Source organism: Nicotiana sylvestris, chromosome 11, assembly GCF_000393655.2.
Source record: "Nicotiana sylvestris chromosome 11, ASM39365v2, whole genome shotgun sequence".
NCBI lineage: Eukaryota > Viridiplantae > Streptophyta > Magnoliopsida > Solanales > Solanaceae > Nicotiana > Nicotiana sylvestris.
This window is the reverse complement of record NC_091067.1, coordinates 98,367,026-98,394,854: the sequence shown is the minus strand read 5'-3', so window position 1 is coordinate 98,394,854 and position 27,829 is coordinate 98,367,026. Positions and strand designations below refer to the sequence as shown.

The window sequence follows — 27,829 nt, the reverse complement described above, 5'->3', positions numbered from 1 at the left end:
AAGACGAATAATATTAACCACAACACGAAAACCCAAAACAAAACCAAATGGGGTAACTACCCCACACTTATGTTATTGGCATGTTCACAAGTAAAATGTATATCAGGGACCAGACTACCCCGATGGAAGTGCGCCACAAGCAATCACAATCCCCCCAACCACCATCATAATAGTACAACTCCAAAATCACGGACTATACTAGTTAAACATACAAAATTAAGAAGCTAATCTAGTAACTACGAAGAAAAATAAAAGACGTTATAATAATGCGCTACTAACAAACTTCACAAAATAAAACACACCACTACACAAGCACAATGCATGAATCGAATATACCAATTAGCACCTAGCACACATTTTCTCATAGCAATTATGCTCCACCAAGCTACAATGTCACTTTCAATGTCATTGAGGCATTTAGACAAACACATGACATTCACCAAAGTTACCTCAAAATTTCAACTTTAATTCTTCCTATATTACTACACAACCATACCAACCAACCATCCTACAATCACCACAATGTAACAATGGCACAAAGTGCGCCAAATTTGCACAAATACACCACTAATTTTCGGCCTTTAAGGCACCTCTACACAACTTCACCATAAAATTTTTTTATAGGCCTCAAGACATGCTCAAAATCTTCCACAAGTATAAGCACAATGGAAACCCAACAAGTTAAGCACCAATCATGGCCAAAATAAGCAATTAAATTGAAAAATAAAAATAAAAATTTAGCATTTTTTTTGTACACTCTCTGACCAACGACTCCCCCCAACCCCTTGTTCCTTTTCCTCTTTCAATCTACACGCTGAAGCCCTTCCCCCAAATCCCCCATTCTCTTTTCTTCTCCAATTTCTCTCCCACACACACCTTCCATCCCTTCCATTCATCCTCAAGGTAAGTTCTCTATATTCTTTTCTTTTCTTGAGGTAATTTAGTATCATGAGTAGTATAGTTAATTTCAACTAAACCCTAGGTAATGTATTGATGCTAAAAAAAATTTTGTTTAATGTTTTTTTGTTTTTTTTTAAAAAACTTGTACTATCGCGTCGCATGGTGCGGCGTCTCATGCGGCGCGGTAGTGAAAATTAGCAGAGGCCTTCCCTTTTTTTTTCTCAAACCCATTTGGCCTGGCGCGGTGCATGGCGCGGCGCGGTAGGTCATTTTTCACAGAGTTCGATTTATTTCCGACATTTAGCTTCCGGGTTGCACCCCAGCTCTATTATGTACTTATTTTATGTCCAATTCAAGCTTGTACCTGCCCAATAAAGTCTCATAACTCCTAAATTCTAATAAAAACTACAATTATGGGTTAGTGAGGTTAAAAATTGGGTTGCTCCCAATAAGCGCCTGATTTAACGTCGCGGCACGATGCAGATAAGCGCATTTAAGGCTCGCTCGACCTCTGAGGTTCAGTCAGGAGGATCTCGGACACTTCTTTTGGTTCATTCATGCCCACATATAGTTTCAATCTTTTCCCATTGACTCTAAATGTATGAGAGTCTTTCTCTATGGCAATCTCTACAACACCAGAAGGGAATACTTCGACCACTCGAAATGGGCCAGACCATCGTGACCTGAGTTTACCCGGAAATAACCTTAATCGTGAGTTATAAAAAACACCATATCTCCGGGCTTGAAATTTTGCTCCACAATGTTCTTGTTGTGCAACCTCTTCATTCTTTCCTTGTACAACCTTGTGCTATCAAAAGCAAGATGTCTGAACTCGTCGAGCTCATGCAATTCTGTTATCCTTGTTGTGCCTGCAGCCTACATATCTAAGTTCAGCTGTTTCAACGCCCACCACGCTTTATGTTCAAGTTCCACTGGCAAGTGGCAGGCCTTTCCAAATACCAACTTTTATGGTGGCATACCAATTGGAGTTTTAAAAGCAGTTCTATAGGCCCAGAGTGCATCATCTAGCTTTTTCGTCCAATCAGTTCTTGTGGCGTTCACAATCTTGGTTAGCACACTCTTTATCTCTCTGTTGGATATTTCAACCTGCCCACTAGTTTGCGGGTGATAAGGGGTAGCCACCCTTGTGGCGTACATCATACTTTGCAAGCAACTTCTCGAAAGCTCTATTACAGAAGTGAGTGCCTCCGTCACTGATAATCGCTCTTGGTGTCCCAAATCTGGTGAATATGTTCTTCTTCAAAAATCCCACCACCATTCTTGCATCATTAGTGGGCAATGTTGCAGCTTCTACCCATTTGGACACGTAATCTACAGCAACAAGTATGTACTTATTGCCATAAGAGCTGACGAAGGGACCCATGAAGTCAATCCCCCAGACATCAAATACTTCTACCTTTTAATTGGGTTCATAGGCATCTCATGGCGACGGGAAATGTTCCCAATCCGCTGACATTTATTGCAGCCCTTCACCCATTGGTGCGCATCTTTAAACACTGTTGGCCAAAAGAATCCGGCCTCAAGCACTTTCTTAGCTGTCCTGACCCCTCCAAAATGTCCTCCATATGCCGATGCGTGACAAGCCTGCAAAACAGAAGATTGTTCTATCTCGGGGACACACCTCCGGATCATATTATCAACACATATTCTAAACAGGTAAGGCTCATCCCAATAATACATGCGGCAGTCACGATAAAACTTTTTTTTTGTACAGATGAAAGGTCGTAAGGAACTATACCGCAGGCCAGGTAATTTGCAAAGTCTGCATACCATGGTGCTTCCTCAAGACTAGTAGCGAGCAGCTGCTCGTCTGGAAAGGTTTCCAGAATATCCTCAACCTCAACTGCATTTTCAGCTCCCTCAAGTCGTGATAGATGATCAGCGACTTGGTTCTCTGTGCCCTTGCAGTCACGAATTTCAAGGTCGAATTCTTGCAGCAGCAACACCCAACGAATCAGGTGTGGCTTAGACTCCTTCTTCTCAATCAAGTACCTGAGAGCTGCATGATCAGTGTATACAATTACCTTAGAACCAATCAGATATGATCTGAACTTGTCGAAAGCAAACACCACAACCAACATCTCCTTCTCAGTCACAGTATAGCTTAGTTGGGCTCCACTCAGCGTTCTACTAGCATAGTAGATTGGATGCATCAGCTTGTCCTTCCTCTGTCCCAGCACTGCCCCCACTGCGTAGTCACTGGCATCACACATGAGTTCGAATGGCTGCTCCCAGTCAGGGGCAACTATGATAGGTGCTGAGACCAGCCTCCTTTTTAGCTCCTCGAATGCAACCCTGCAATCATCAGAAAACAAGAAAGGGTGATCTTTTTCTAACAACTTATAGAGAGGGTTGGCAATTTTTGAGAAGTCTTTTATGAATCTCCGGTAGAAATCTGCATGTTCGAGGAAACTCCTAATTGCTTTGACTGAAGTTAGAGGGGATAACTTTCCTATCACATCCACTTTAGCACGATCTACCTCAATTCCTTTGCTTGACACCTGGTGCCCTAAGACTATGCCCTCTTGTACCATGAAATGACAATTTTCCCAATTCAGAACCAGGTTAGTCTTGATGCACCGTTTCAGCACACGAGTCAGATTTATCAGGCACTCATCAAATGAGTCCCCACCACTGAGAAGTCATCCATGAACACCTCCATTATATCCTCTATCATGTCAGTGAAGATGGCCATCATGCACCGTTGGAATGTGGCGGGTACGTTGCATCGACCAAAGGGCATCCTCCGAAAGACATAAATGCCATACAAACAAGTGAAAGAGGTCTTCTCTCTATCCTCTGGTGCAATGGAGATCTGGTTGTACCTTAAGTACCCATCCAGAAAATAGAAGTGTGACCTCCCTGCCAATCTGTCTAACATCTGATCAATGAAGGGAAGTGGGAAGTGGTTTTTCTGGGTGGCTAGATTTAACTTTCTATAATCCATGCAAATTCTCCAGCCCGTGACGGTTCTTGTAGAGATCAATTCATTGTTGTCATTAACTACCATCATGCCACCCTTCCTAGGTACACATTGAACTGGGCTAACCCAGCTGCTATCAGAGATTGGGAAAATAATTCCCGCATCTAACCATTTTGTTACTTCCTTCTTCACCACTTCCTTCATGTTAGGGTTCAGCTTTCTTTGGTATTCCCTGGAAGGTTTGTGTCCCTCTTACAGTAGAATTTTGTGCATACAATAGGCGGGGCTGATCCCCTTTATGTCTGCCATGGTCCACCCAATGACAGTCTTGCACTCCTTAAGTACCTGCAAGAGTTGTTGAGCCTGCACATCTAACAAACTAGATGAGATAATAATAGCTAATGTGGAGTCAGGTCCAAGGAACTCATACCTGAGATGGGCGGGCAATGGCTTTAACTCCAACTTTGGTGGTTCTTCGATGGATGACTTGGCTGGAGGAGTCTCTCGATTTTCCAAGTGCAAGGGCTCAAATTCTAGAGTTCTATCCCAGAATCCTCTATCCTCTAATGCCAACACCCATTCCGCCAGTTCCTCTCCATTCACCTCATCCAAATTCATCAAACATGCAGCAATGGGGTCCTCAATGGTCAACATCTCATCATCAGTCTCTAAAATTACATCCACGACATCAATAAGAGAGCAATTGGCGAATTCACTTGGTCGCCTCATAGATTTCTGCACATTGAATGTTATCTCCTCATCGTTCAATCTCATCTTGAGCTCCCCGATTTTACAATCAATGAGAGCTCTCCCCGTGGCCAAGAATGGTCTTCCCAAAATTATAGGAATCTTTTCATCCACTTTGCAGTCTAAGATCATAAAATCTGCAGGGAACACAAATTTCCCTACCTGAATTAGCACATCATCCAGGATACCAGAGGGTCGTTTCACAGTCCTGTCAGCCAGCTGCAACAACATAGAGGTGGGTCTAGATCTTCCAATGCCCAGCCTCTTATAAATTGCCAGGGGCATAAGATTGATGCTGGCCCCTAGATCATACAGTGCTTTAGCAAAAGCAAAATTACCAATAGTGCATGGAATTGTAAAGCTCCCTGGGTCAGACAGCTTTTCTGCAATTGGTCTAGTCACCACTGCACTACAGGTCTGAGTAAGAGTAATTGTGGCCAAGTCTTGGAAATCAAACTTTTGGGACATCAAGTCCTTCATCATTTTTGCATACCCAGGCATCTCCTTCAAAGCTTCACTCAATGGTATGTCTACCTAGATTTGTTTCAGCATTTCGAAGAACTTCTTGTATTGCTCCTCCTTTTGGTACTTAGCCAGCCTCTGAGGGAAAAGTGCAGGAGGTCTCTTCTTCCCAATCAATTGGGATTGACCCTTATCAGTTGCTACATCAACTACTGGTTCCTGGACTGTCTCAGCTTCTTTCTCGGTCTTATTCTAAATGTTATTTTCTTCCTGGGCAGGCTGGACTGTCACCTCTGTCAGTTTCGTTGACTCATCCAGCTCAATGGGCACTAGTATAAGTGTCTCATCATGTCTAGTTTCTCAAGCCCTCTCTTGCTCTACATCCAGATCTATGCCATTATGTAGACTCACCGCCATCAGCTGCTTTGGCCCTTGATCTTTTGGATTTATCTGGGTGTCTGCAGGTAGTGTCCCATGAGGACGATTGTTCAGAGACATAGAAATTTGGCCCACATGCACTTCAATATTCTTGATTGCTGCATCATGTGCATCTACTCTCTCATTAATCTTTACATTAGACCCAATAACATGCTGCATCATTGCCTCAAGTCTAGAAAACCCATCTTCCTGCCTTCCACCATGCTGCTGCTGAGGAGGGTGATACCCCTGCTGCTGATTCTGATTATTATATCCTTGTGGCCTTGGGTAAGGTGCCATATTGTTGGGGGGGCCTCATACCTCCCATGTTCCCATTGTTGAACTGCGGTTGGACTGGATTGTATGGCTGACTTTGCTGGCCCCAATTCTGACCACCATGTCTCTGGCCTCCATAATTAGACACATAGTTCATGTCTTTGGGGTAGTGATAATGATCATGTTCTGCATTCCACTGGTTACCAATTGGTTGACTAATGCAAGATGCGTACAATCCCCCATTGGTAGTATCTACAATGTGCACCTGTTGCTTCTGCCCTGACTCTTCCACCTTTTTGGTGAGTATACTCATCCGTGTCAATAAGGTGGCCATATTTTCAGCCATAGAATTGGATGGATCTAAGGGCACTGAGTGAACTACTGGAGTGATAACTTGGATGGTTGACCATCCCGAATTTTGTGTCATCTTGTCAAGCAGACTCTGGTCATCTCTCCATGTTTTTCTCAAAAATTCCCCACCAGCTGAGGCATCCACAATATTCTTTACGCTATCTGACAATCCCATGTAAAACCGCTGCCCCAACATCTGGTCTAGAATACCATGGTGTGGACATATAACCAACATTCCTTTAAAACGCTCCCATGTCTCATGCAGTGTCTCCATTGGTTTCTGTTTAAAACTCAAAATTTCATCAATTTGTTGAGCAGTTTTGTTGGGTGGGTGGAACTTGTTATGGAATTTTTTTACTAACTCATCCCAAGTTGTTATAGAATTTATAGGAAGTGAGTTTAGCCAAGTCTGGGCAGCTCCTGTCACTGAGAATAGAAACAATAACAGCTTGATTGCTTCCGGAGTTACGTTGGTGTTACACCCCAAGTTTTCATACGTGAGAGTACGTCGTAAGTCATTGATGTAAGCTCGGAAATGAGATTATATTTGGAAGAAAATAAAGTAAGTTAATCATGTTACCTTGGAGGTTACAAATATTTAAGATCATGAATAACGAGTACCAAGAGGGTTGGAAATCTTAGAAGCTAAACCAATTGAAGAAAATAAGTTTCGTCAAAAGTCGACAAGTTTGGAATGTTATAACATGTACTTTGGGGTGAGACTAGGGTTCTTACATGATAAGGAGGTTATTCTATGAGTTATTTTAGTCGTATGATATTCATTTTCTACATTTTGAAGGCAAGCAAGTTGTGGAACAAGAGTTGGCAAAGGTCATCACAAGTTACATTCATAAATTTGCTGAAATTTAGGTCAAATGTATCTGAGAATTTCTCAAAATATACTTGGAATCATGAGGTGTTCTACCTACCAAATTGAAGATCTACGAGTCTAGTTTCTAACTCATTAAACCGTTCGTCAATACGACATCGAAGTAGAGAGATATTCGTTTTTTTGCGAGACCGCACAAGTAGCTCCCAATGGGACCCACTTAGGCGGTGGTTGACCTACTTCAATTTATAAACGATTTGGACGCCTATTTTTGCTCATTTTTCAACTAATATTCGTCTCCAAACTTCTCCTAACCCTTCTAAACATATACCACAAGGGTTTGAAGTGATTCCAAAGTGATTACACCATATTTCAACATCAAAACTTAGTTCTAGTGAAGAACAACACCTCTTTGAGGTTGTGTTGTCATTGAGGATTGTTGTGGGCTGTATTTGGATGAAATTCCAAGTTGTTGCTGCTGTCTAAGGTGAGTATAACAGCCTACTAATTGTGTGCTTAAGCTTGCTTGTATGTTGGTTAAGTTGTTAGGATGATAAACTACAAGATAATACTTGGATTAGCTTAAGTCACTTCTATGGTGTTGTATTGCTATTAAGGGTTGTTGTAAAATGAATATAACTTGGATTTTGACTTGAAGTTACTGTAGGAGGTATGTATATTGTGTTCTTTGCTTGTGCCTAAGGTTATCTTGATATTGATTAAGTTAAATGGATGGGCTAGACATGAACTAGTGAATAAAGTTGCTAGTTGGGGATAGTTGAAGTTGTGGATTATTTTCGTTGTTATAAATATATGGTATAAGGCTGGAATCATTGATTAATGACTTCATTATCAAGTTAATGATACTTTTATGTTGAAGTAAGAAGTCTATAAGGATTGATAAGGGGTATACGGATTCCAATCGGAGCTTGCCGCTCGTCGTAATGTAGTTGTGACTTGTTGTTGTTATATGGTGTCTTGATATTGATAATTATGTATTGATGGATTGCTCTGGTCATTGTTGTTTGTATATGGTATTGGAGGAGGCCCTTGTTACAAGGGAGATGCTGCCAAAATTTACGTAAACGAGCTACTAGCTTAAGTTATAGACTTAGCCTTTGCTCAGCACTGATTTTGAATCTCCTTATACTATGATAGATTGAGTTGACTTGTTTGAAGAGTTGCTTGGAAGTGATTAAGGACTCAACGGGTTTAAGGTATGTTAAGGCACTTTCTTCTTTCTTTTGGCATGATCTAAAGTGAAATGAATACGCTACTTCATAACGGATCTACTCCTAGCAACTAAGGTTGTCCATGTTGTTCTTTCCTTATAAAATTATTCTAAGCAAGTGTGTATGATCCTTGAATCCTACTAAGGTTCATATTGAGGGTATGGATGCCCATAGTGTTCTTAAGTCACTCCAAAAGATTTAGAAGGTGATTCCATGAGTCTAGCATGCATTATATATAGTATCTATTTTACTCTACCGAGCCGCTCTATAGTTGGCCGGGTACGGCACCTATTGTGCAACCACTGATCAGTTGGGTTTACTGAGCTCCACGTGGCCGGGTACGATTCTACCGAACCTTATGATGGTCGGGTACGCTTTTCCCGAGTCCTCTTTGAGACCGGGTACGATATGATGATGATGATGCCCACAGAGGCGAATGTTTTAAAAAGTTTATGTATATATATGTATTATGCATTTCATATCAGTAACCCACAGAGGCACTCAAATGTTACAGGTTGTATCTCCTCTATCTCTCTCTTTACATTACTGTTCTTGTTTAAGCTTTCCTGCCTAACATACTCGGTACTTTATTCGTACTGACGTCCCTTTTGCTTGGGGACGCTGCGTTTCATTCCCGCAGGTCCCGATTGATAGGTTGACAGTCCTCCTAGTAGGCTATCAGCTCAGCGAAGGTGTTAGTGCACTCCACTTGCTCTGGAGTTGCCTATTTGGTCAGTATGTTTTGGATATGTATTGATTGGTATGGCGGGGCCCTGTCCCGACCTTTATGATTTTATGTACTCTTATAGGCTTGTAGACAGATGTCAGGTGTATGGATAATCATATGGCCTTGTCGGCTTATGTTTCGAGTTTACTAATGGTCATGTCGGCCTTATAAGCCCGTATGTCACATATATTAGTCTGTATATCATGTTGGGTCTTCATATGTTGAGTATTCCCTTATGTTTTATTCTTGTTATCTCATGACAGGTTTTCTGGCTCATTTACTCATGATAACATGTTAAGAAAGATATGTTACGTTAGTACTCGGTTGAGTAAGACACCGGGTGCCCGTCGCGGCCCTTCGGTTTGGGTCGTGACAGTTGGGTTGCCTTTGGGTTTTGCAGATAGACAGGAAATTCTTCAAGTACTGCTAAGGATCTTCGACTTGTGACCCCGAAAATAGTCCCTTGTTCTGCAACAAGTGCATCATGTTATTCGTGATTTGGAATGACTCAGCCTGTATCTACGGGACTACAATTGTTGTGGACAGATTTTCAGCTATGGGTTGTGCCCAATCATAGAGAGCAGCCTCTGGCACTATTGGTACCGCTAGGTTTTCCTCGTGATCTCCCATGACTGTTTCGAATTGTGCAGTTGTTAGTTGTTGTTTGTTTTTCCGGTTGGCCCGATTCAAGGCCTTAAAAACTTTATTGGGATATGATAATGCTTCAAATACTTCATTAGATCTAGATGAGTTTCTAGGCATGCACCTGTGAAACCAAGTCAACAAACGTTAAAATTTCAATGTAAAAATTGGGTATAGAGAAAAATAACTACGATAAGAATTTATGTACTTCTTTCAATTGTAATTGATAGCACCGTTAATTCCCGGGCAACGGCGCCAAAATTTGATCACGCCCAACTATGCCTTATAAAAAGGACACGCGGATGTTGCAAATATAATCCGATTTACAAGTTCGGAGTCAAACCCACAAGGAATTAACCTACCAATTACTCTTATCAGACTCACTAAATTCTACGTAATCAACTTCCCAAATATTTTGAATAACAATTGAGGATATTTTTACTAACTATGACGGACTACAATTATGTAAGTAAAGACTAACTATGATTAAGTTGTAAACAATTAAGAGAAGGATCTAAGGTTATGATTTCTCTTATTGATGGAATCCCTTCAGGTTATGTTTCACATAGATTCACCTAATCGTCTCTATCAATCATGAGCACTCTTATTACCGTAAATTTCTCCCGAGTAATCACGACAATTTACTAGACGCACTCTCCCAAGTTACGCTAGCTGACTTTGTTTATTACAGCTCACTTTAGATTGCACCCAAGGCTTTGTTATCCCTAATCCCGCCTTTAAACCCTCGGTTATTGATCCATCATATACTCTGGGAGTGGTGTTGTTCAACAATTACATAAATATGCACTCTCTCCCGAGTTATGCACACTAAATAGGCACAGCTAATTGAGGATCATATCAATTAACTACAACAACATAATTGAACAAATAGAGATTAAACCAGGCAAACTATATTAACATAACAAGAAGTTCATCCTTCAATAGGTTCCATCAAAACCCTAGACTAAATATTTAGCTACTCATAACCGTGTTCATAATTTCTCAAATAAATTGCATAATTAAATTACAAAGCAAAGATGAAGGAATGAAGAATTTGATGCCAATTTCCTCCGTAAATTGCTTCAAACGTTTTCTCCCTTCCGCAATAGCCTCCCTAGGTCTAAGATATGTCAAAAGTCTTCAAAATGGCGTTTTTACATGTATTTATACCAAGTAAGGTCAGGCCCAGACGAAAAAACTCTTTCCTGCGCGAACTAGGAACTAGCTCTGTAAAATTTGAATAGCCGCGTCGCAGGCTGCGCAGCACCATGCAGCGCGGTAGTGCATTTTATCTACAGCCTCATATTTTCGAGTCAGGCTCAATTTTACACTGCTGCGCTGCGCCTTGCGGCGCCCCATGTGGCGCAGCAGTGCAATTTTTTCAGAGTGAACTTTTTCCGTCCTCTTTTAACATCCAGACTTGGTACACGACCTCCAAACACGATCCCGGCTTAATGCATTGGACTTTTACTCAGACTTCAAAGCTCCAAATTGATCAATTTAGCTCCAAATTAATTTTTGAGCTCCGGATCGCTTCCTGCAAAGCATAAAACATGTACTAAGTGTAATTTACTATCATTTGAGCTCAAACGCACATAAAAATGCAATCATTGAAATGTAATACCACAGCTAAAACACGAGTTTCTAGCCTAACATCATATATATATATATATCTGAATAGTCATCTTTTTCTGGTGCATTATATATGGATATGCTCTAAACTCTTTGAGGCCAATGAAATATGGTAATGTTAAACGCACGGTGCTTTCCTTTTTGTACTTACATATTTTTATTTTTATTTTTATCTCGAAGTGCATCTGATTAGTTTTCATCATTTTATGTGGAAGAAAGTTGTGTTACTACCACCTCCTTTAATCTCAAGCTTTTCTCTTTCTCTCCAAAACAAGTTATCATCTTCCATATATTCATAATTAATTATTCAATTATCTACAATTAACTTTTTTAGTGGAAACGATAGGCTAATTAGCGAGAATATTCATGTGCTTTAACACTTTGATTTTTTCCTTTGTCAGCCTCCCACTGAATTATGGATTTACTAAATAACTTAACTCTACAACTTGGAATTATGGCTAGCAATGGTGTTAGAGAGCTTCTCTGTCTTCCTTCCACCACTACTTGATAAAAAGTAGTTGGTCAATTTCCATGGTAATGTTTTAGGTGTTGACAGTTAATTACTAAAATATAGTAAAAGGAATATTGAATGTTTCATCAACAACCAATGAAAATGATGCTCTCTATTTGATTATTGATTTATACTACTCAATATGGCTCTAAAGTATCACTCCCAATACGTTGTTTGATCGAAGATTCCGATATTCTTTTGCAATTATTTTGCTTTCGAAATTGATTCGACGTTCATAAAATTATTTGGATAACTATGCAGTATGCAAAAGAGAAGACAATAAGGAGAGATTTATTTTCATCCAGGTTATCTTTCAATACCTTACGATTTTTTCTTTCTCAACAACTCGGTCTTAACATCATTTATTTCTAACCGTTAAAAAGCAAAAAAAAAAAAAAAAAAAAAAAAAAAAAGGCATTCCAGTTGTGAAAGTGGTATTGCGTAATTTGGGTCATTGTGGGTTTTTTAAACAGTTGGCATGCAACCAAAGCTGTAATTTTACTTCTTTAGCAAGTATGTTTTCATATAATTTGCCTTCTATATTATATACTATCTAACTTTCTTAAAATATCTCTACTGATATAATTTGCATTTTATTTATTGAGTAGTTTCTTTAAATGATTTACTGTTGGAATCTCTCATGAACTAAGTAATACCATATGTAATACATGTAGACAAATACATACAGGGGCGACCCTTCCCTAAAGCAGGTAAAACAACTGCTTTAGACCCCCAACTCTACATTTGTGTGAACCTCATATTTTGTTATACCTAATAGATTATATATAAGTTAAAAAAAGTCCTGTGATGCAAAAATATTTGATTATTTCTTTAACAAATATATAAAAAAAGGATTTGCAATTGCTATGATTTCTGTCAAGGAAATTGCATTTGAAATGAATATCAAACCCTAATTTCAAAAAATTGTGTGATATATAAGAATAAACAATTTGATGAGAATGTTGATAATGAAATCTCAAAATCTCCGATCCCGAAGAGTCCTTTAGAGTTTATTACTTTATGTATATAGTAGACAAGGCCGTTTTTTCACTTCAAAATAGATTTGGACAATTCGAAACATATGAAAATATTTTTAATTTTCTATTTAGTGATAAAAAAAATTGATTAACAATGTCTCAAGAGAGATTAATTGGATTAGCTATATTGTCAATTTTGAAAGACTTATTAGAAGTTGATTATAAAAAAATTCTTAATAACTTTACATCTAAAAAAAAGTTAAAAAAATAGACTTCAAATAAAAAAATAATTATTTTCTAAAGAAAAAAGAAGTTAAAACCCGTCATAAAGTTAGCTTTATACCACAAAATTCATTGGCCTGTTCCTGAATACATATATATGAGATCAACTATCAAGTGATACATCAATATATATAAAAATACATGTCGGGTACAGGGAACAGGAGAAAAAAATATATTTATTTTCAATAATCTTTGTTGATAATTAAAAATAGAATAATTGAAATCAAGTTGAAAATATGTCATTAAATATGATTTGGTCAAATAATGTTAGATCCTGCTTAATTGAGGTTTCATTGAGTAACTTTTATGACAAAGTTTTCTTATATTTGCCGCTTTGTGCAATATCTTTTTGTTGCTAACACATATTATCATGAAATTAATTAAAAATAATAGAGAGAATAATAAAGTGATCAAAACGCAAAAAAATATATAAAACATAAAATTGTCTCTTGGAATAGTTCAACTTAATCATGCTTTCTTTCACTAACTAAAACTAATTTAGAGATGCACGTGTCCAGAAACTAATACTATATTATAAGTGTGAAGACTTTTAGATAAAATTATTTTATTAAAATATCTTCAAAATCTAAACGACCATTCCACCCTTTAGTATAACAATATTCCTTTAATATTATTGAATAAAAATGTAATTATGTATTATAATAAATAATAATGATTAAATTGAGCATATTTATTATATGTACAAACTTTAGACATTTACTTTTAATGATAATAATATACGTTATCTCTCATTCTAATTTATTAGTTGTGTGCAAGTTTATCAAGTTGGGTCATTATTCAATTACTATGACTCATAATTATTAGCAAGTCGTTTCCACTGCTCAATATACAACAACAACAACAACAACCCAGTATAATCCCACTTAGTGGGGTCTGGGGAGGATAGTGTGTACGCAGATCTTACCCCTACCCGAGGGTAGAGAGACTGTTTCCAAAAAATCCCGGCATCTTTATCTCCAAGAACTTCCCACCTTGCTCTTGGGGAGACTCGAACTCACAACCTCTCGGTTGGAAGTGGGGGTTGCTTTCCACTGCTCAATATGAATATGTAAATAGAATGCATAATGTATCTGCCATCTAACTGATTAGTGAAGGTAATTAATTATCCACAATTGGCTGTCTACTTGACCATTTAACTTCTTTGTTACACGTTTATATTTACAATTATTATAGCTCTTTTCTGGATTGGTAGACCATTTCGCGTTCTTGTCATCTTCTTTCATAGATATTGACTCATCTTATGGAGCATATCGGCAACCTATTTTACATGAAATAATTTTGGTTAAGTTTTAGAAAGTTCACAGCGTGCTACTCAATGTCTCAACGGAGTATCTCATGGCTATTGGTCAGAGTGAGAAAAACTACTTTGGTGGAAGTAGCATATATTAAGAGATCTCTATCGAGATTCAATTGAATAAAGTATGTGTCAACCCGTATCCTCTTTTTGAGATCTTCAACATCTATTTATAAAATATTTTAAAAATATTATTCATTAGGAAATTTCCATCTCGATATATTGACGGTCTTATGAACCAAGTAGAATATGCTATTTAAACTTCCTTGCATAATGCTATAAAGTTGGAATATATTACCACCCATAAAAAGTTGGATAATTTTGTGAAGCAATTTTCTTTTCCTGTATTGAGTTAGCTAAATAGGGTTAAAGTCCATCATTTTCAAGAACTTTTAATTTTTTATTTATTTTATAATTCAAATATATTGTCAAATTTAGGTCATTTTTAAAATTTTATTCTCATTGATATGGTATACACGCGCAATGTGCATGTCCAAATACTAGTAATAAGATAAAAAGGCATGACTTTTTCACTCTTCTCTTTTCCTTTTTTTTAATTGTTGTTGATTTTTGGGCACTGAAGTTTAATTATGTCAGACACCATATCCAAAGAAATAAGTGGGAGTGATTTTATTTTGTGCCTCATATTTTTATCTCATATATTTGTGGTCTCATATCTTACACATCTGGGTTCATAAAATTCTGGGACCACAATTGTGAGACAAAAAAGAGATCTCACACAACTAGTGTCAGTTGTGTGAGACACAGAATAAAAATTTTCAATAAGTGGTGCGGAGAAAACTAAAAGAGGAATCACCTATCAATTTTTCTAATTGATAAATTTTATTACCCATCTTAACTATAACGACATTTTATTAAGCAACTACAAAACCAGCGATTTGTAAAGCATCTTGTATGCCCTCATCATATAACGCTTAATATTCTATTTTTTTTTTCTGAATGCTAACTTGGATTGATTTGTATTAATACGTGAATTTGACATTTTACCTTACTAGATTGCATATTGTTTCATAGAACTAATTACCTACAACTAGCTAGTATATATATGGCTCTCTCTTTACGGCAATTAATGCAATAGGCTTATTTTTTGTCCTCCAGTTGGTATATGTTCACGTAAATGTTAGTATGTTCTTTTTTTTCATGTCAAGTATATACTAGAGAGAATATATAAAATGCATCCCGAACTTATCCCGATAAATGAGTTTTACACCCAACCTTTATGGGTGTCTCAATACCATCTTATACTTTTTAGGACTGACTTTTTATGCACCCTTGTAAGCCATTTCAGAGGCGTGTTGTCTCTAGCTAAAAGGGAGCGCGTTTAGTGTAATTATTTAATAGTGAAAGACGAAAAAAATATTTGTCAGCACTAATTAGAAACCAACGGTAATATATTCCTCTTTCACCTTATTTCTTCTTCCACCATACCCGACCCACCTTATTTCTTCTTCCACCATACCAACCTCAGTAACCCTAATTTAATTTTACTACCAAATCAGCCACAACTGACGATCAAGACTCAAATTTTGAAGGCAAAAGTAGTTAAGTTTTGGTTATTTGAGTTAAATTCCGTTTGTTTCTACCTACTTTTCTCGTATTTTTCTTGTGTTTTGAACTGCAGTTTGTATATAATTGCTTCGAAAAGGTTAAGTAAGCTTTGTACGGAAGATGACGATCATGGATCATGCATCTACTGAAGAAGTGCGATGTAATCATGGATATTTGCTACCATTGATGACTTCTTGTACCCCTAGGAATCCTGGTAGAAGGTATTGGGCTTGTCCATAATATGGGGTAAGTTGATTTAATTTCCAAGTGTAAATCAGTTAAGATATCAAGAAATAGAACTCTCAAATACCAATTTTGTTGTTATTCATGATAGAGTGCTAGAGTATGTGATTTTTGGTGGAGGGATGGAAAAATTGACTCTAGATCAAAGTTTGTTATTCCTAAATTTAAAGAAGAGATTGGAAAACTTGAGAGCCAAGTTGAAGTTTTTGAAAAACTGGACAATCCGGTGGCAGCAAAGATGGATGAACATGAGGTTGATAAGATACGCGTTCAATTAGATTACTTGAAAATTGAAATGGAGAAGATAAAAGAAAGGGAGAAGATAAAAGAAAGGGAGAAGAAATGAATGAGCAAAGTTGCTCGATCAAGTAAAAGAGAGAAAGTTCTTTGGTTTATCATTTTATGTTGTTTAATTATTGGTGTTAGTACTAGATTTCAAGTGAAAGAGGATGAATTGAAGTTGTCATAGGCTATTTGTTTCTCTTTTTACTGTACTGCAATCTTTTTGTTGAACCTTGTTGGTGAATGATACAAATCAATATGGATGAAGCATTTTGTATTAGGTACTATCTCTTTTTGGAATGAAGTTGGTGGTTGTTTTGAATCTAAATTGTTTTGTTCAAGCATATTGAATCCTTGAAATGTATTGAAAGAAACTAAAGGCATTCCAGGCTGTTAAAGAAAGATACTATTTGTTAGTCTAAAAAAATAGTACCACTTATTTGATATACAAAGGTAATAAGAGGCCTTACATTGAGGATGGTGTAGCCACTTTCTGTTTGAAGCACCTCCATTCCAACTACTCTTGATCTTTTGTAGGGCCTTGTCTTATTGGTAGAACCTTTTGGTCTACCCCCTCCTCCTCTAGTTTTTGGTGCTGCAGTAGACTTAGAACTGCCCCTTGGTGCTGCACTAGCTCCTGCACTTGCACTTGTTGCTCCACTTGCTGCTGCAGTTGAAGTTGCTGCCTTGGTCTTATGACACCCTCTCTTATTATGGCCTTTCTCTTTACATGCTCTACATGTCATCTCCAGTCCTCTCCTAGATAGCTTACTTATCTTGTTTTCAGTTTGTTCTTTATTTCTAACTTCTTTGGCCTCCCTGACATCTTTCTGACTGTTGTTGGAATAACAAAAACATTCTGTAAGTCTGGCCACATTGACATATTAAAGGCAGGTTGAATGAAATAGTTGTATACTTTCAAGTAAGTCTCTTTAGTATACCAGTGAGCAATATAGTTAATTGGCTCCAACTTCTTAAAGTGAAGGGCGGCTACTGCATGAGCACATGGTATGCCTTTTAGCATCCAAGATCTACAACTGCATGTCATGGTTTGTAAAGAAACCAAATGTTTCAAATACTCATTTTCTTTCACTTCATATCCTGTGTCTCCATTCCACATAATATCACACTTCATTGACTTAGTTGTGTTGTCTTGTAAAACCTTCAATGCCATTGGAGAGATATCACAGATCCAACCATTGGCAAATTCTCTCAGTTGCCCAATCCTGTTCATCATTTTCACTCTGATTTCATCAAGCATTGTTATTATTGTCTTGTGTCTTGGCTCTAGTATCCAGGAGTTGAAGATTTCAGCCATGTTGTTGTCCACACTATCATAGTTGCTGAAGAACTTGAAGTACACCTTAGACCACCTTTCTTTGCTATACCAAAACAAGTCATCAATGATTCCTTTGCCACCTAATTTTTTCATGAAGTCAAGATTCTTTTCCAATTCTGCCTCATAAGTACTTCTGGCACACCTCCAGAAATAATTTCTTCTTTCAATGCCTCTCCACTTCTTGGACCAATTAGCTAGGATGTGTCTAGCACACATTCTATGTTCATAGTTTGGTAGTACTTCATCCATTGCTTGATACAATTCCTACATAGAAGAACAACAGAAAATACAATAACATATCAGCAACACTTATGGAAGCAATAGAAGAAAATAAACACAAAGACAACATAACAATAAGATAAAGAACAGAATACTAACCTTATGCATGTCTGTTATGAATGTGAAATTTGTTCCATCTCCAAGTTCAAGGTCATCCTTCAACAACCTTAAAAACCAAGTCCAATTGAACTTATTCTCAACCTCAACCACTGCCCAAGCTAGAGGCAACATCTGGTTGTTACCATCTTTACAGACAGCAACAAGTAATTGCCCCTTTCAGACACCCTTTAAGAAGCACCCATACAATTCAATACAAGGCCTAAAACCAACCTTGAAGGCCTTTTTAATGCATAAAAACAGATGTAGAAGCCAACAAATATTTTCTTGCCACTTTCGAAAGTCTTTTCACTTAGTTTAACAACACATGTACTACCAGGATTAGACCTAAGCATTTCATCTCTATAGTCCAAAATTCTTCTATACTCCAGCATATGGTCACCCATTATATCATTCAAAACCTTGTTCCTTGCTTTCCTACAAATAGATCACCCAACATACAAACCTAATTCTTTTCTTACAAGCTGCTGAAACTTGAATATCCTAATGTTAGGTTGCTCTTTTATTCTGTCTTTGAATTTCTCAGCCAAGTACTTGCTATTGCACAGTTTGTTCTTGTTAGTAGGTTCACATGTGTGTATTGGAATGTACTTCTTCACAACAAAGTCTTTAATCCTAGAGTCATAGCTAACAAACGGATGCGAATGACAACCATCCTTGCACTTACACCTCACCCTTGTTGGTTGATTAATATATTTATCCACAATAAATTTTTCTTCAACAACAAACCTAGTAAGAGCTTCTCTAAACTTTTCATCACTTTCAAATGCAAGACCAAGTCCCCCACAATTTACTTACAGTTTGGGTCAAGTATCACTCCTTTTAAATCTTGCTTCTTCTTGTTTTGGGTTTCCTTTGATTAACCTCTCCCTCTCCTTCATCATCTTCAACATTTGTATCTGTTTCAAAGCTGGCAGCCTCACCAGAAGGATAATATGGCTCATCACCTCCTATTTTACCCTCCAAATAATTCCTTTGTCCTGACTCTCTCCTAGATTCATACTCATCATAACCCACATCTATTGTTTTTTTTCCTAACATAGTACCCTCAGCTGTAGGAACTCTAACATTCCTCTTTTTTCTCTGCTCAGTTCTTCTTTTCTCCCTAAATGACCTATACTCCTCATGTATATCACTACCATAATCCTCATCCCCTTCTTCAAATAGCTCAACATAAACTGAATCTGAGCTATTCTCAGTGCTAAAACCATCTTCAGATGGGGCAGCAGGTTCAGATGGGGTAGCAATATCAGGGGTGCAGTAGTATCAAAAGGAGCACTTGGTTCAGCAGGGGCACTAGTGAATGCCTCTTCATATGTGCCCAAACCCTCACTTACCCCAAGGTCTTGACCAAATTCTAAAAGAGAGGGGACCACTATTGGTTCATGACCATGTACTCCATAAATACATCCAAGATATTCCCATTTTTTAATACTTGATAAATACCCATAATGTCCCTATCCACTTTAATTTCTACCAAACCAGGACAATAAGGTGGCCTTACATAAATACGAGCAGAAGAAGGATTATAGCCAAATTCTTTCACATAACCTAGAAATTCAAAATTGGAGACCCTATCTACATCAACATCAAGTGCAGAAGTAATAACTCCACCTATATAATCCTCCTCCGTAAAAGAGTTTAGCTTATCCATGGAGATTTTTCCTCCGAGGAGGAATCTTACTGTTACTAATTCAAAAGATATTTTTAACTCAACGCAAAGTAGATATATAACTATATCAGACCAATATCTACGAAATCAAACCACATGCAACAACAAACTCAACATTATTACTATGACGAAGAAAATCCTAGAGCTCAGAACAACATAAACGCGACGAACAACACTAACCTTTAAAAACACATTTTCTATCCAGAATCCAAATAAAAGAAAGATTGTAGCAGTGACTGAACACCTTTCCTTGCAACTCGAACAAATCCAACAACTCGTGAAAACCAAAAATATCAGTAAATATACTTACAATTTGAGGTTCTAACTAGGTTTAATCAAAGAAACATTCATCTTATCCCTTCAATTTTAGTTGGGAAGATTGAATTCAGACGGATTTGATGTTAGGGTTTTCTCGTCGACTTGGGGATTTTTTACGGGATGGGTGAAATGAACTGATAAGGAAAATAGGTTGGGGTAAATATTAGAATATAAACGACGTCGTTTATAAATGTAAAGAAATGGTTAAAATAATTAATTATAATCAAACTAATAATACTCTCTTAAGTCTTCATTTAAATACGTGGCATCACCAGATGGCGCGTGTATGCTACACAACATATCAGTAATGGGCGATGACTTATAAGGGTGCACAAAAAATCAGTCCCAACAAATATAGGGTGGTATTGGAACACCCGTGAAGGTTGAGTAGGAAACTCATTTATTTGGACAAATTCAGAGAGCATCTTATGTATTATCCCTATATACTAATATCTTTAGCATAAACATACCTTATAAGTTGACTAGTTTTTATCTCTCTAGAATAATGCATGTTCTCTCGTAGTGAGGCTTTATTGGCAATTCTGATGTAATCTAACATCTGAACATTGTTGCAGAATATTATGACAAATTCATAATTTCATGTTATACTACTATGTTAAGTAAAGTCGAACTTAATTAGAGGAAATTTATGGGATTGTGAGACGAATTTGGAGATATGGGTAGGCTCAGAGTTGGATAAGGAGAATAAAGGTTATATGGAGGAAAAGTACAATTGATTTTTATCCACATTTTTCTACCATAATTTTTCATATCAAACAACTCCTTTTCTTTTTTAATCAGACAACTCTCATATGTCTAGATTAAAGGAGATTCATTTTGCTTATTCTCTTTCGAACATTTTCCGTATTTGCAACTTCACCAAAGTTTGACATCAAAAAATTATGTGATTATTTAAAGAAAACAAAAAGAAAAAAAAGAAATAAAAAGAGACTAAGAATCCTGGATCTGTGAAGCATTCAGTCTAATAGCCTGTTGGGCCAAATTTTTAAAATCAGCTTATTTGGAGAAATGTCTTTCTCAAAAGTACTTTTCAAAAAAATGTTTTCGTGAGAAGCAGTTTGTGTTTGACTAATTAATTTGAAAAGCACTTTTGAGCAGTGATTAATGTTTGTCCAAACTTTTAAAAACTGCTTCTAAGTGTAATTTTCTCAAAAGTGCTTCTCAGAAAAGTGCTTTTGGAGATAAACTATTTTTTTTGCTTCTCAAAAACTTATTTTGTTTCTCCTCAAAAGCACTTTTTTCCTTCTAAAAGCTTGGCCAAACACCTCAATTTTTGAAAAAAACACTTTTGGCCCAAAAATAAAACTTGGCCAAACAGGCTACAAGACCGATAGCCCGTTTGACCAAGTTTCTAAGATCAGTTAATTTTGAGAAGTGTTTTTCTCAAAATTGCTTTTTAAAAAAGTACTTTTGGTGATATGCAGTTTGTTGTCACGACCCTAAACTCGAACTCGATCGTGATGACGCCTCTCATGAAAACAAGGTCATCCGACACTTTCCCATTTCAGTTTTAAGCAATTAAACAATAAGAATTAAGTCTAAAACGTAGTAAATAATCCAAAAGTAAGTAGTGAATATTACAGTTTGCGAAAATAAAACCCAACACAGCTCGATACCGGGGTGTCACTAGTCATGAACATCTAAAATCCGGAATAAGACAAGAAAGTATACATAGTTTAATACAAATCTAAAACAGAAGAAGATAAGATAAAGGAAGAAGCTCCGCGCTGCGAACGCCGGCAGCTACCGAGAGAATCTTCGAATCCGCCTGAGCTGGAAAGATCAATACTTGGTAGCGGGATCAGATGCGCCTGAATCTGCACACGGGGTGCAAGGAGTAAAGTGAATACTCCAACTCAATGAGTAATAATCATAAATAAAGACTGAAAGCATGAAATCACGTAAGGCACATTATAGGCTATAAGGAAGCAGTAAAAGCCAGTAAAATAGTGAAGCAGTAAAGATGTGTAAAATTACTGAGTTCAGTTTAAACTTCATAAAAATACCTTTTTAACAATTAAGCAAGCAAATGACAGGCAAATAGGAAAGATAAACACATAAAGGATCGCCCCTCGGGCAAGAGCATAGAACAACACCAGCCCATTGGGCTATCTCTCATATCACACTGGGTACACGCGCTCACTGGGGGTGTGCAGACTCCTGGAGGGGCCCCTTATGGCCCAAGAGGAATATCAAGCCATCACGTGGCATCATCACTAGGCTCTCTGCCTCATATCAACAAGCTACCTCGGCATACAAATCTTAGGCCCTTGGCCTCATAATCATAATCAGTGTTTCCTCACAACATAGGCCCTCGGCCTTACTCAGTCAGAATCTCATAGCCACTCGGGCAACAGTAAAATAAGGTGCTCAGCCCAAAATATCATTTAAAATATTATTTAAGTGTTAAAGCAGAGTAAACATGGCTGAGTTATGAAAACAGTAGAATATAACATGACTTAGTTCAAGTATAAAGTCAAAACAGTGAGGAAATATCAATAAAAATCACCTAAGGGTTCAAATAGTTGGCATGAAGCCCAAATATGACATTCAGCCCAAAACATGAAGATAGCAAATAGTTTTCAATCAAATATGCGGTAAAATTGTCATTCGGGACGGGCTAAGTCACAATCTCCAACAGTGCACGACCCCACGCTCATCATCTAGCATGTGCATCACCTCAATATAGCACAACGATGTGCAATACGGGGTTTCATACCCTCACGACATCATTTACAATCATTACTCACCTCAATCCGGTCCAAATCTAGCCTGCGATGCATTTGCCCCTTGAATCGGCCTCCACTTGTGTCGAATCTATCCAAAATCAGAATCACGACGTCAAAATATGCTAAGGGAACGAAGCCCAAGCAAAAATAATCAATTTACAACCTAAATCCCGAAATTACCAAAATCCGACCCCCAGGCCCACGTCTCGGAATTCGATAAAATTCACATCAATAGATTCCTTATCTCCCCACGAGTTCATACGTATCAAAAGTACCAAAATCTAACCACAAATGGTCGCTCAAATCCTCAAGTCTAGGTCTCCAATACCAATTCCTAGTTTCCCCAATTTTAACCCTTAAATTCCATTAATTATAACTCTAATCCGTAAAATAATACCATATGAACGAGTTTTAGGTCCAAAATCCTTACCTCAATAAAGTTCCCTTGAATTCTCTCTTCAAAATCGCCCAATACTCCAGAATTCGCGTTTAAAAATGGTGAAACCCTCTGAAAATCGCGAAGGAAGAAATATATACATTCCGACCCAGGCATTTTTGCACCTGCGCGTCAACCCATCGCATATGCGGTACCGCTTCTGCGGTCCCAAGCGCTGCATTTGCGGTTTCCACTTATTCGACCAGTTTCCGCTTCTGCGGCACCTCACCCGCACCTGCGCTATCGTAGATGCGGCTCCTCAGCCGCTTTTGCGACCCCAGCCTTCATAGGCCCTTTTCATCATATCTGCAGCATCGCACCTATGGTCCCAAATCCGCAGGTGCGGAAACAACAGAAGCAAAAAGTCTGCAGCTTCACCAAAATTCCAAACTTCTCCGTCAACCATCCGAAATCACCCCGAGGCCCCTGGGACCTCAACCAAAAACATAAACATACCCCATAACCTTATTTAAACTTATACCAACCTTCAAAACACCTCAAACAATATCGAATCAACCAAAACACATCGGATTTAAGCCTAAGTTCCCAAAAATCTTTCGAATTCCAATTTTGATAAAAAACCTAACCAAACCACGTCCGAATGACCTGAAATTTTGCACACACATCCCAAATGACACAACGGAACTACTGCAACTCTCGGAATTCCATTCCGACCCCTATATCAAAATCTCACCTATCAACCGGAAAACGCCAAAAATTCATTTTCGCCAATTCAAGCCTAAATATACCCTGGACCTCCAAAATATATTCCGATCACGCTCCTATGTCTCAAATAACCTCCCGAAGCTATCCGAACCATAAGAACTCACATCCGAGTCCTCTAACATAAAAGTCAACATCTAGTTGACTTTTCCAACTTAAGCTTCCTCAAAAGAGACTAAGTGCTTCAAACCTTACCAAATCCTTTCTGAACCCGTGCCAACCAACCCGATCATATATAGAACTGATAGACAAAGCAATAAGAAGAAGAAATAGGGAAAACGGAGCGGTAACTCATGAGACGACTGGTCGGGTTGTCATATCCTCCCCAACTTAAACAAGCGTTCTTCCTCGAACTAGTCAAGAAACATACCTAAAGCCTCAAACAGGTGAGGATATCTGCTCCGCATTTCTCTCCCAGGTAGCCTCCTCCATGGGCCGACCTCTCTATTACACTTTCACTGAAGCTATATCCTTTTACCTTAACTTTCGAACCTGACGCTCCAAAATAGCTGCTGGCTCTACATCATAAGTCAAATCACCATCCAACTGAACCGTGCTGAAATCCAGAACATGAGATGGATCCCAATATACTTCCGGAGCATAAAACTCACATAAGGAGATACACACCGAGCTAATTGCTCATTAAAACACAATACCGAATATTGGTCACAAGTACTCTAAGTGCATAATACCATCCCTGGGGAGACATATAGCGCTATAAGCTACAAAACTCAAGCATAATTGAGGTGCGATATACGATCTGAATCTCAAGAGCTATTCTGCTCATGTAACATCATCTCTACGCGGAACCTTAACACATAATAAATTCACCAAGCCGTCTCACAACTCACACGGCACAATATATAATTACATGAAATAGCTAACGACAAAATAACACCCCGACTACTCTTCCATAAGGAGCGCATTGCTGAAATGAACACATCTGGCCTAATATAGAGCCCATATTCTCATTTAAATCCATCCACAAATCTCCAGCTGATTCTAATCGCACTGAGCTAGGCTAATAACCTTTCGAAGGTCCATAATAACTCCCCTTTTCTCATAATATACAAGAACAACCATCATAACCGGAGTAATCCTCCACAATCCACAACCCAATAAATCGAGTGCCCTCCAGGCATCAATTCTCAATTTAACGACATCACCACAATCTTCATACTTGGTTTAACTCTTCAATCAATCCAGTGACTACATGCCACACTTATACAACCCTCCCGTGGGGCACGCTCCCACAACCTTCCGTAACAGATACATGTCTGTACATCCAAACCACCGGCCGCACTAACGCTGAAAAGCGATCAAGAATCCTTAACCAGGATGCAAATCCTTTTTCACAAAATACCGATCTCAAGTGACGCTGAAGACAATACTAACTTACTTTAAACATCGAAACTCCTTTCCTGCTCATCCGAGCTCATGACATTCTTGCCAATACCGAACTGCAACCTTGATCCTCACTTTGAATTACATACCACTCACTGCACCCATCATGCCAATATACGATAGGACACAATTTTCATCATCACTCCGGAACCGCTAATAGATCAACACTTCATCATATAAAAACTTTTCACTTAACTCACTCTAGGAGAACCATAGCAACGCACAGATGAATTCTCATAACCATAGAATATGCAAATCTCTAAGTAGTGGACTAAGACACTATAGCTCTTCCGGGATCCGCCTACACATAACAGGCCATAACAGTAGAATACTTCTGAATAACATCAATTATGGCGGCCGACAAGCCTCACACGTACCGTCACAATTCACTTGCATAACTGATCACGCTGAAGGAACTGATCACTACCAACAATATGCCAACTCAACTATGGCTAGCCAGTCTATCTTCTCCCAATTTATCCTTGATTGCCTTAGAAATAATGATAACTCCATTCAACACATAACACACTCCATCCGCACTCATCTCGAGTGACCTTGAGACCATGCTATCTCAAATCCCACGAACCATTTCATACCTCCCAAATGCTACACTGCAAGTCAAAACATCATCGATCATTCTGGGCCTCTTCTCATAAGCTGCTACAAAAGCTTGATTCTTAACCGTACCTATAGACTAGAAATCATTAGGCACCACACTTTACCCCTTTGAATCTACTAGGACTGTTGTTGAGAGCCGCCCGCTCTGACTTGGCCCTGAATATAATCTACTCCATGAATCTTCTAGCACATGAATACCCTCTCGACGAAGCACCTGACAGAATCACTTTCCTTGTAACCCGCATCTATACAAGGCATAAATCCTGAATCCTTCCCCAAGTCTAAACATGAGCCAATAAGGCCAACCATAGCATACTTTTAACAATCCCTTTGCTCAAATTACACTTATATCCTTTTCCCATAGCTGAAATAACCCATCAATATGCTAATAACCAGAAACCTCGCAAGTAGTTAACTATGCAACCCAATCATAGGAGGTGGGACTCTCCCACTTAGCTTGAAGCCACTATTACACAACTCTGGAACCCACTAAGATCCTTTCTCTCTTATTGACATGACCTTGCGTAATCAAACCGCCAGATTCCTTGAAATCTTTCCGTTAATATTTCGCGTACACTCTGAATCTCTAGCGATATTCACATATTCGACCTCTTACCAGATAGCCAGCAAAATCCTTCGCAGGAGCTTCGCCAACCACGCGACCGTTGACCTGCTCACAGGAAATAACCCACTTGAGCTCGTGCTCATTCACTAGCTGCACAAGTCCATTCAATCCTTGTGGACATCAACCGAATGTGTGACAATATCTTCCAGTTCAAAATTATGTTGTATCCTTCTCCATATCGAACAACTCCTTTCCGTCATATCCAATCTCCCGTCGCATAACAGCCGATACTTCAAATTAAATTCGTAGACCCAATCATCGACCGCTAAAATCCCCAAATCATTCTAAACTTTCCTTAAGGTGTGTTGTCACCCTATCACAAAACCCATATGCAACTCCGTCATTCTCCCACTTTGGCGGAACTTACTCCTTTAATCAACTACTCGACCTTCGCTTCTTATACCTGGCCTTCTAGAAATTTTAACCACCGCCTGACACTCCCCACATGTCCTTCCTCATCCTTTGCTGCTCAGTTGTTGCCTTAAATAAAACCTATCTTCGTAGAACTTGAACCCACAAATCGCTACTAACTTTAAACCTTTCCGAAGATCATCTTTCTCGGGCCGTCAACATTAGAAATACCGGTTCAATCCTGAACCACCACACCTCGCGATCTTTGACAGCCGTTCTCCAATATTATTTCACAATATCTTTCCCCAAAGGCAAATTGCAGAAAACCATAACATCGGCGAACTTAACACATACAATTGAGGACGATGACACTACATCGCAGATGAAAATTCCACCACGCTCAAAAATACCTAGTCTCGTTACTTCATCAAACCAAACTTGAACATTTATAGCCCGATTGCCTCTCTTCCACCGAGAAATAAAATTCTGAATCTCTGAATATTGCATTGAGTAAACATCCTTCCAAGTCATTCACTGCTTCAACGCATAGACAAACACTCTACCATTACACCAATATTCTGCGATAACAACGCACAAATCGTCATAACAATTAATGCCAAATCTCAAAACCTTCGGTAGTACTGAAATTGAGCAAAAATGACAGAATGGCCTTCCACAAGGCGACGACAATAGCCCGATCAAATACGCAGGGAGGAACATCCCGCAACACATCTGTAGTACCATTACATTTTCTCAATTCTCGATTTATAATAAGCGCTTCACGTCGCATAAAATTGAGTAAGAAAGAAACAAAGGCATAAGTCTCAAAGGAATCAAACCGCAGGATGAGGAATCAAGA

At 38.3% G+C, this 27,829-nt stretch overlaps 2 protein-coding genes, 1 long non-coding RNA gene and 1 other non-coding gene across 6 annotated transcripts; 2 read left to right on the top strand and 2 right to left on the bottom strand.

The window, feature by feature from the left end:
- Positions 1-5,413: 5,413 nt before the first annotated feature.
- Positions 5,414-6,371, bottom strand: LOC138881379 (uncharacterized). Its single transcript, XM_070161601.1, has 2 exons — positions 5,792-6,371; positions 5,414-5,745 (listed from the first exon to the last, which is right to left on the bottom strand). Exons 1-2 carry the CDS (start codon positions 6,369-6,371, stop codon positions 5,414-5,416), a joined length of 912 nt encoding a protein of 303 aa, XP_070017702.1.
- Positions 6,304-6,410, top strand: LOC138882413 (small nucleolar RNA R71). The gene has a single exon (XR_011404018.1). It is a non-coding gene; the product is annotated as a small nucleolar RNA R71 (small nucleolar RNA).
- A 3,950-nt stretch (positions 6,411-10,360) lies between these two features.
- On the bottom strand, positions 10,361-20,206 carry LOC104215809 (uncharacterized). 3 transcript variants are annotated; one of them, XM_009765708.2, is made up of 4 exons: positions 18,056-20,205; positions 17,280-17,941; positions 16,809-17,172; positions 10,361-11,064 (listed from the first exon to the last, which is right to left on the bottom strand). In XM_009765708.2, the coding sequence occupies exons 1-4, from the start codon at positions 18,185-18,187 to the stop codon at positions 11,023-11,025; spliced, it is 1,200 nt and encodes a 399-aa protein (XP_009764010.1). In that variant the 5' UTR covers positions 18,188-20,205; the 3' UTR covers positions 10,361-11,022. The 3 variants fall into 3 exon arrangements, with proteins under 3 accessions (XP_009764010.1, XP_009764008.1, XP_009764009.1); XM_009765706.2 differs by lacking the exon at positions 10,361-11,064 and having other exon boundaries at positions 16,730-17,172; positions 18,056-18,241; positions 19,926-20,206; XM_009765707.2 differs by lacking the exon at positions 10,361-11,064 and having other exon boundaries at positions 16,730-17,172; positions 18,056-18,241; positions 20,056-20,205.
- On the top strand, positions 15,639-16,618 carry LOC104215811 (uncharacterized). The gene is made up of 2 exons (XR_708313.2): positions 15,639-16,059; positions 16,148-16,618. It is a non-coding gene; the product is annotated as an uncharacterized lncRNA (long non-coding RNA).
- Positions 20,207-27,829: the final 7,623 nt, after the last annotated feature.

Coding starts and splice junctions, on each gene's coding strand:
- LOC138881379 (XM_070161601.1), bottom strand. CDS start 6,371: ATGGAGACACTGCATGAGACATGGGAGCGTTTTAAAGGAATGTTGGTT. Junction 5,746..5,791: donor CAACAATGGGAACATGGGAG/GTATGAGGCCCC, acceptor CAAGGCCACAAG/GATATAATAATCAGAATCAG.
- LOC104215809 (XM_009765706.2), bottom strand. CDS start 18,187: ATGTTGCCTCTAGCTTGGGCAGTGGTTGAGGTTGAGAATAAGTTCAAT. Junction 17,942..18,055: donor TCATAACAGACATGCATAAG/GTTAGTATTCTG, acceptor TCTTCTATGTAG/GAATTGTATCAAGCAATGGA. Junction 17,173..17,279: donor ATTAACTATATTGCTCACTG/GTATACTAAAGA, acceptor TTCCAACAACAG/TCAGAAAGATGTCAGGGAGG.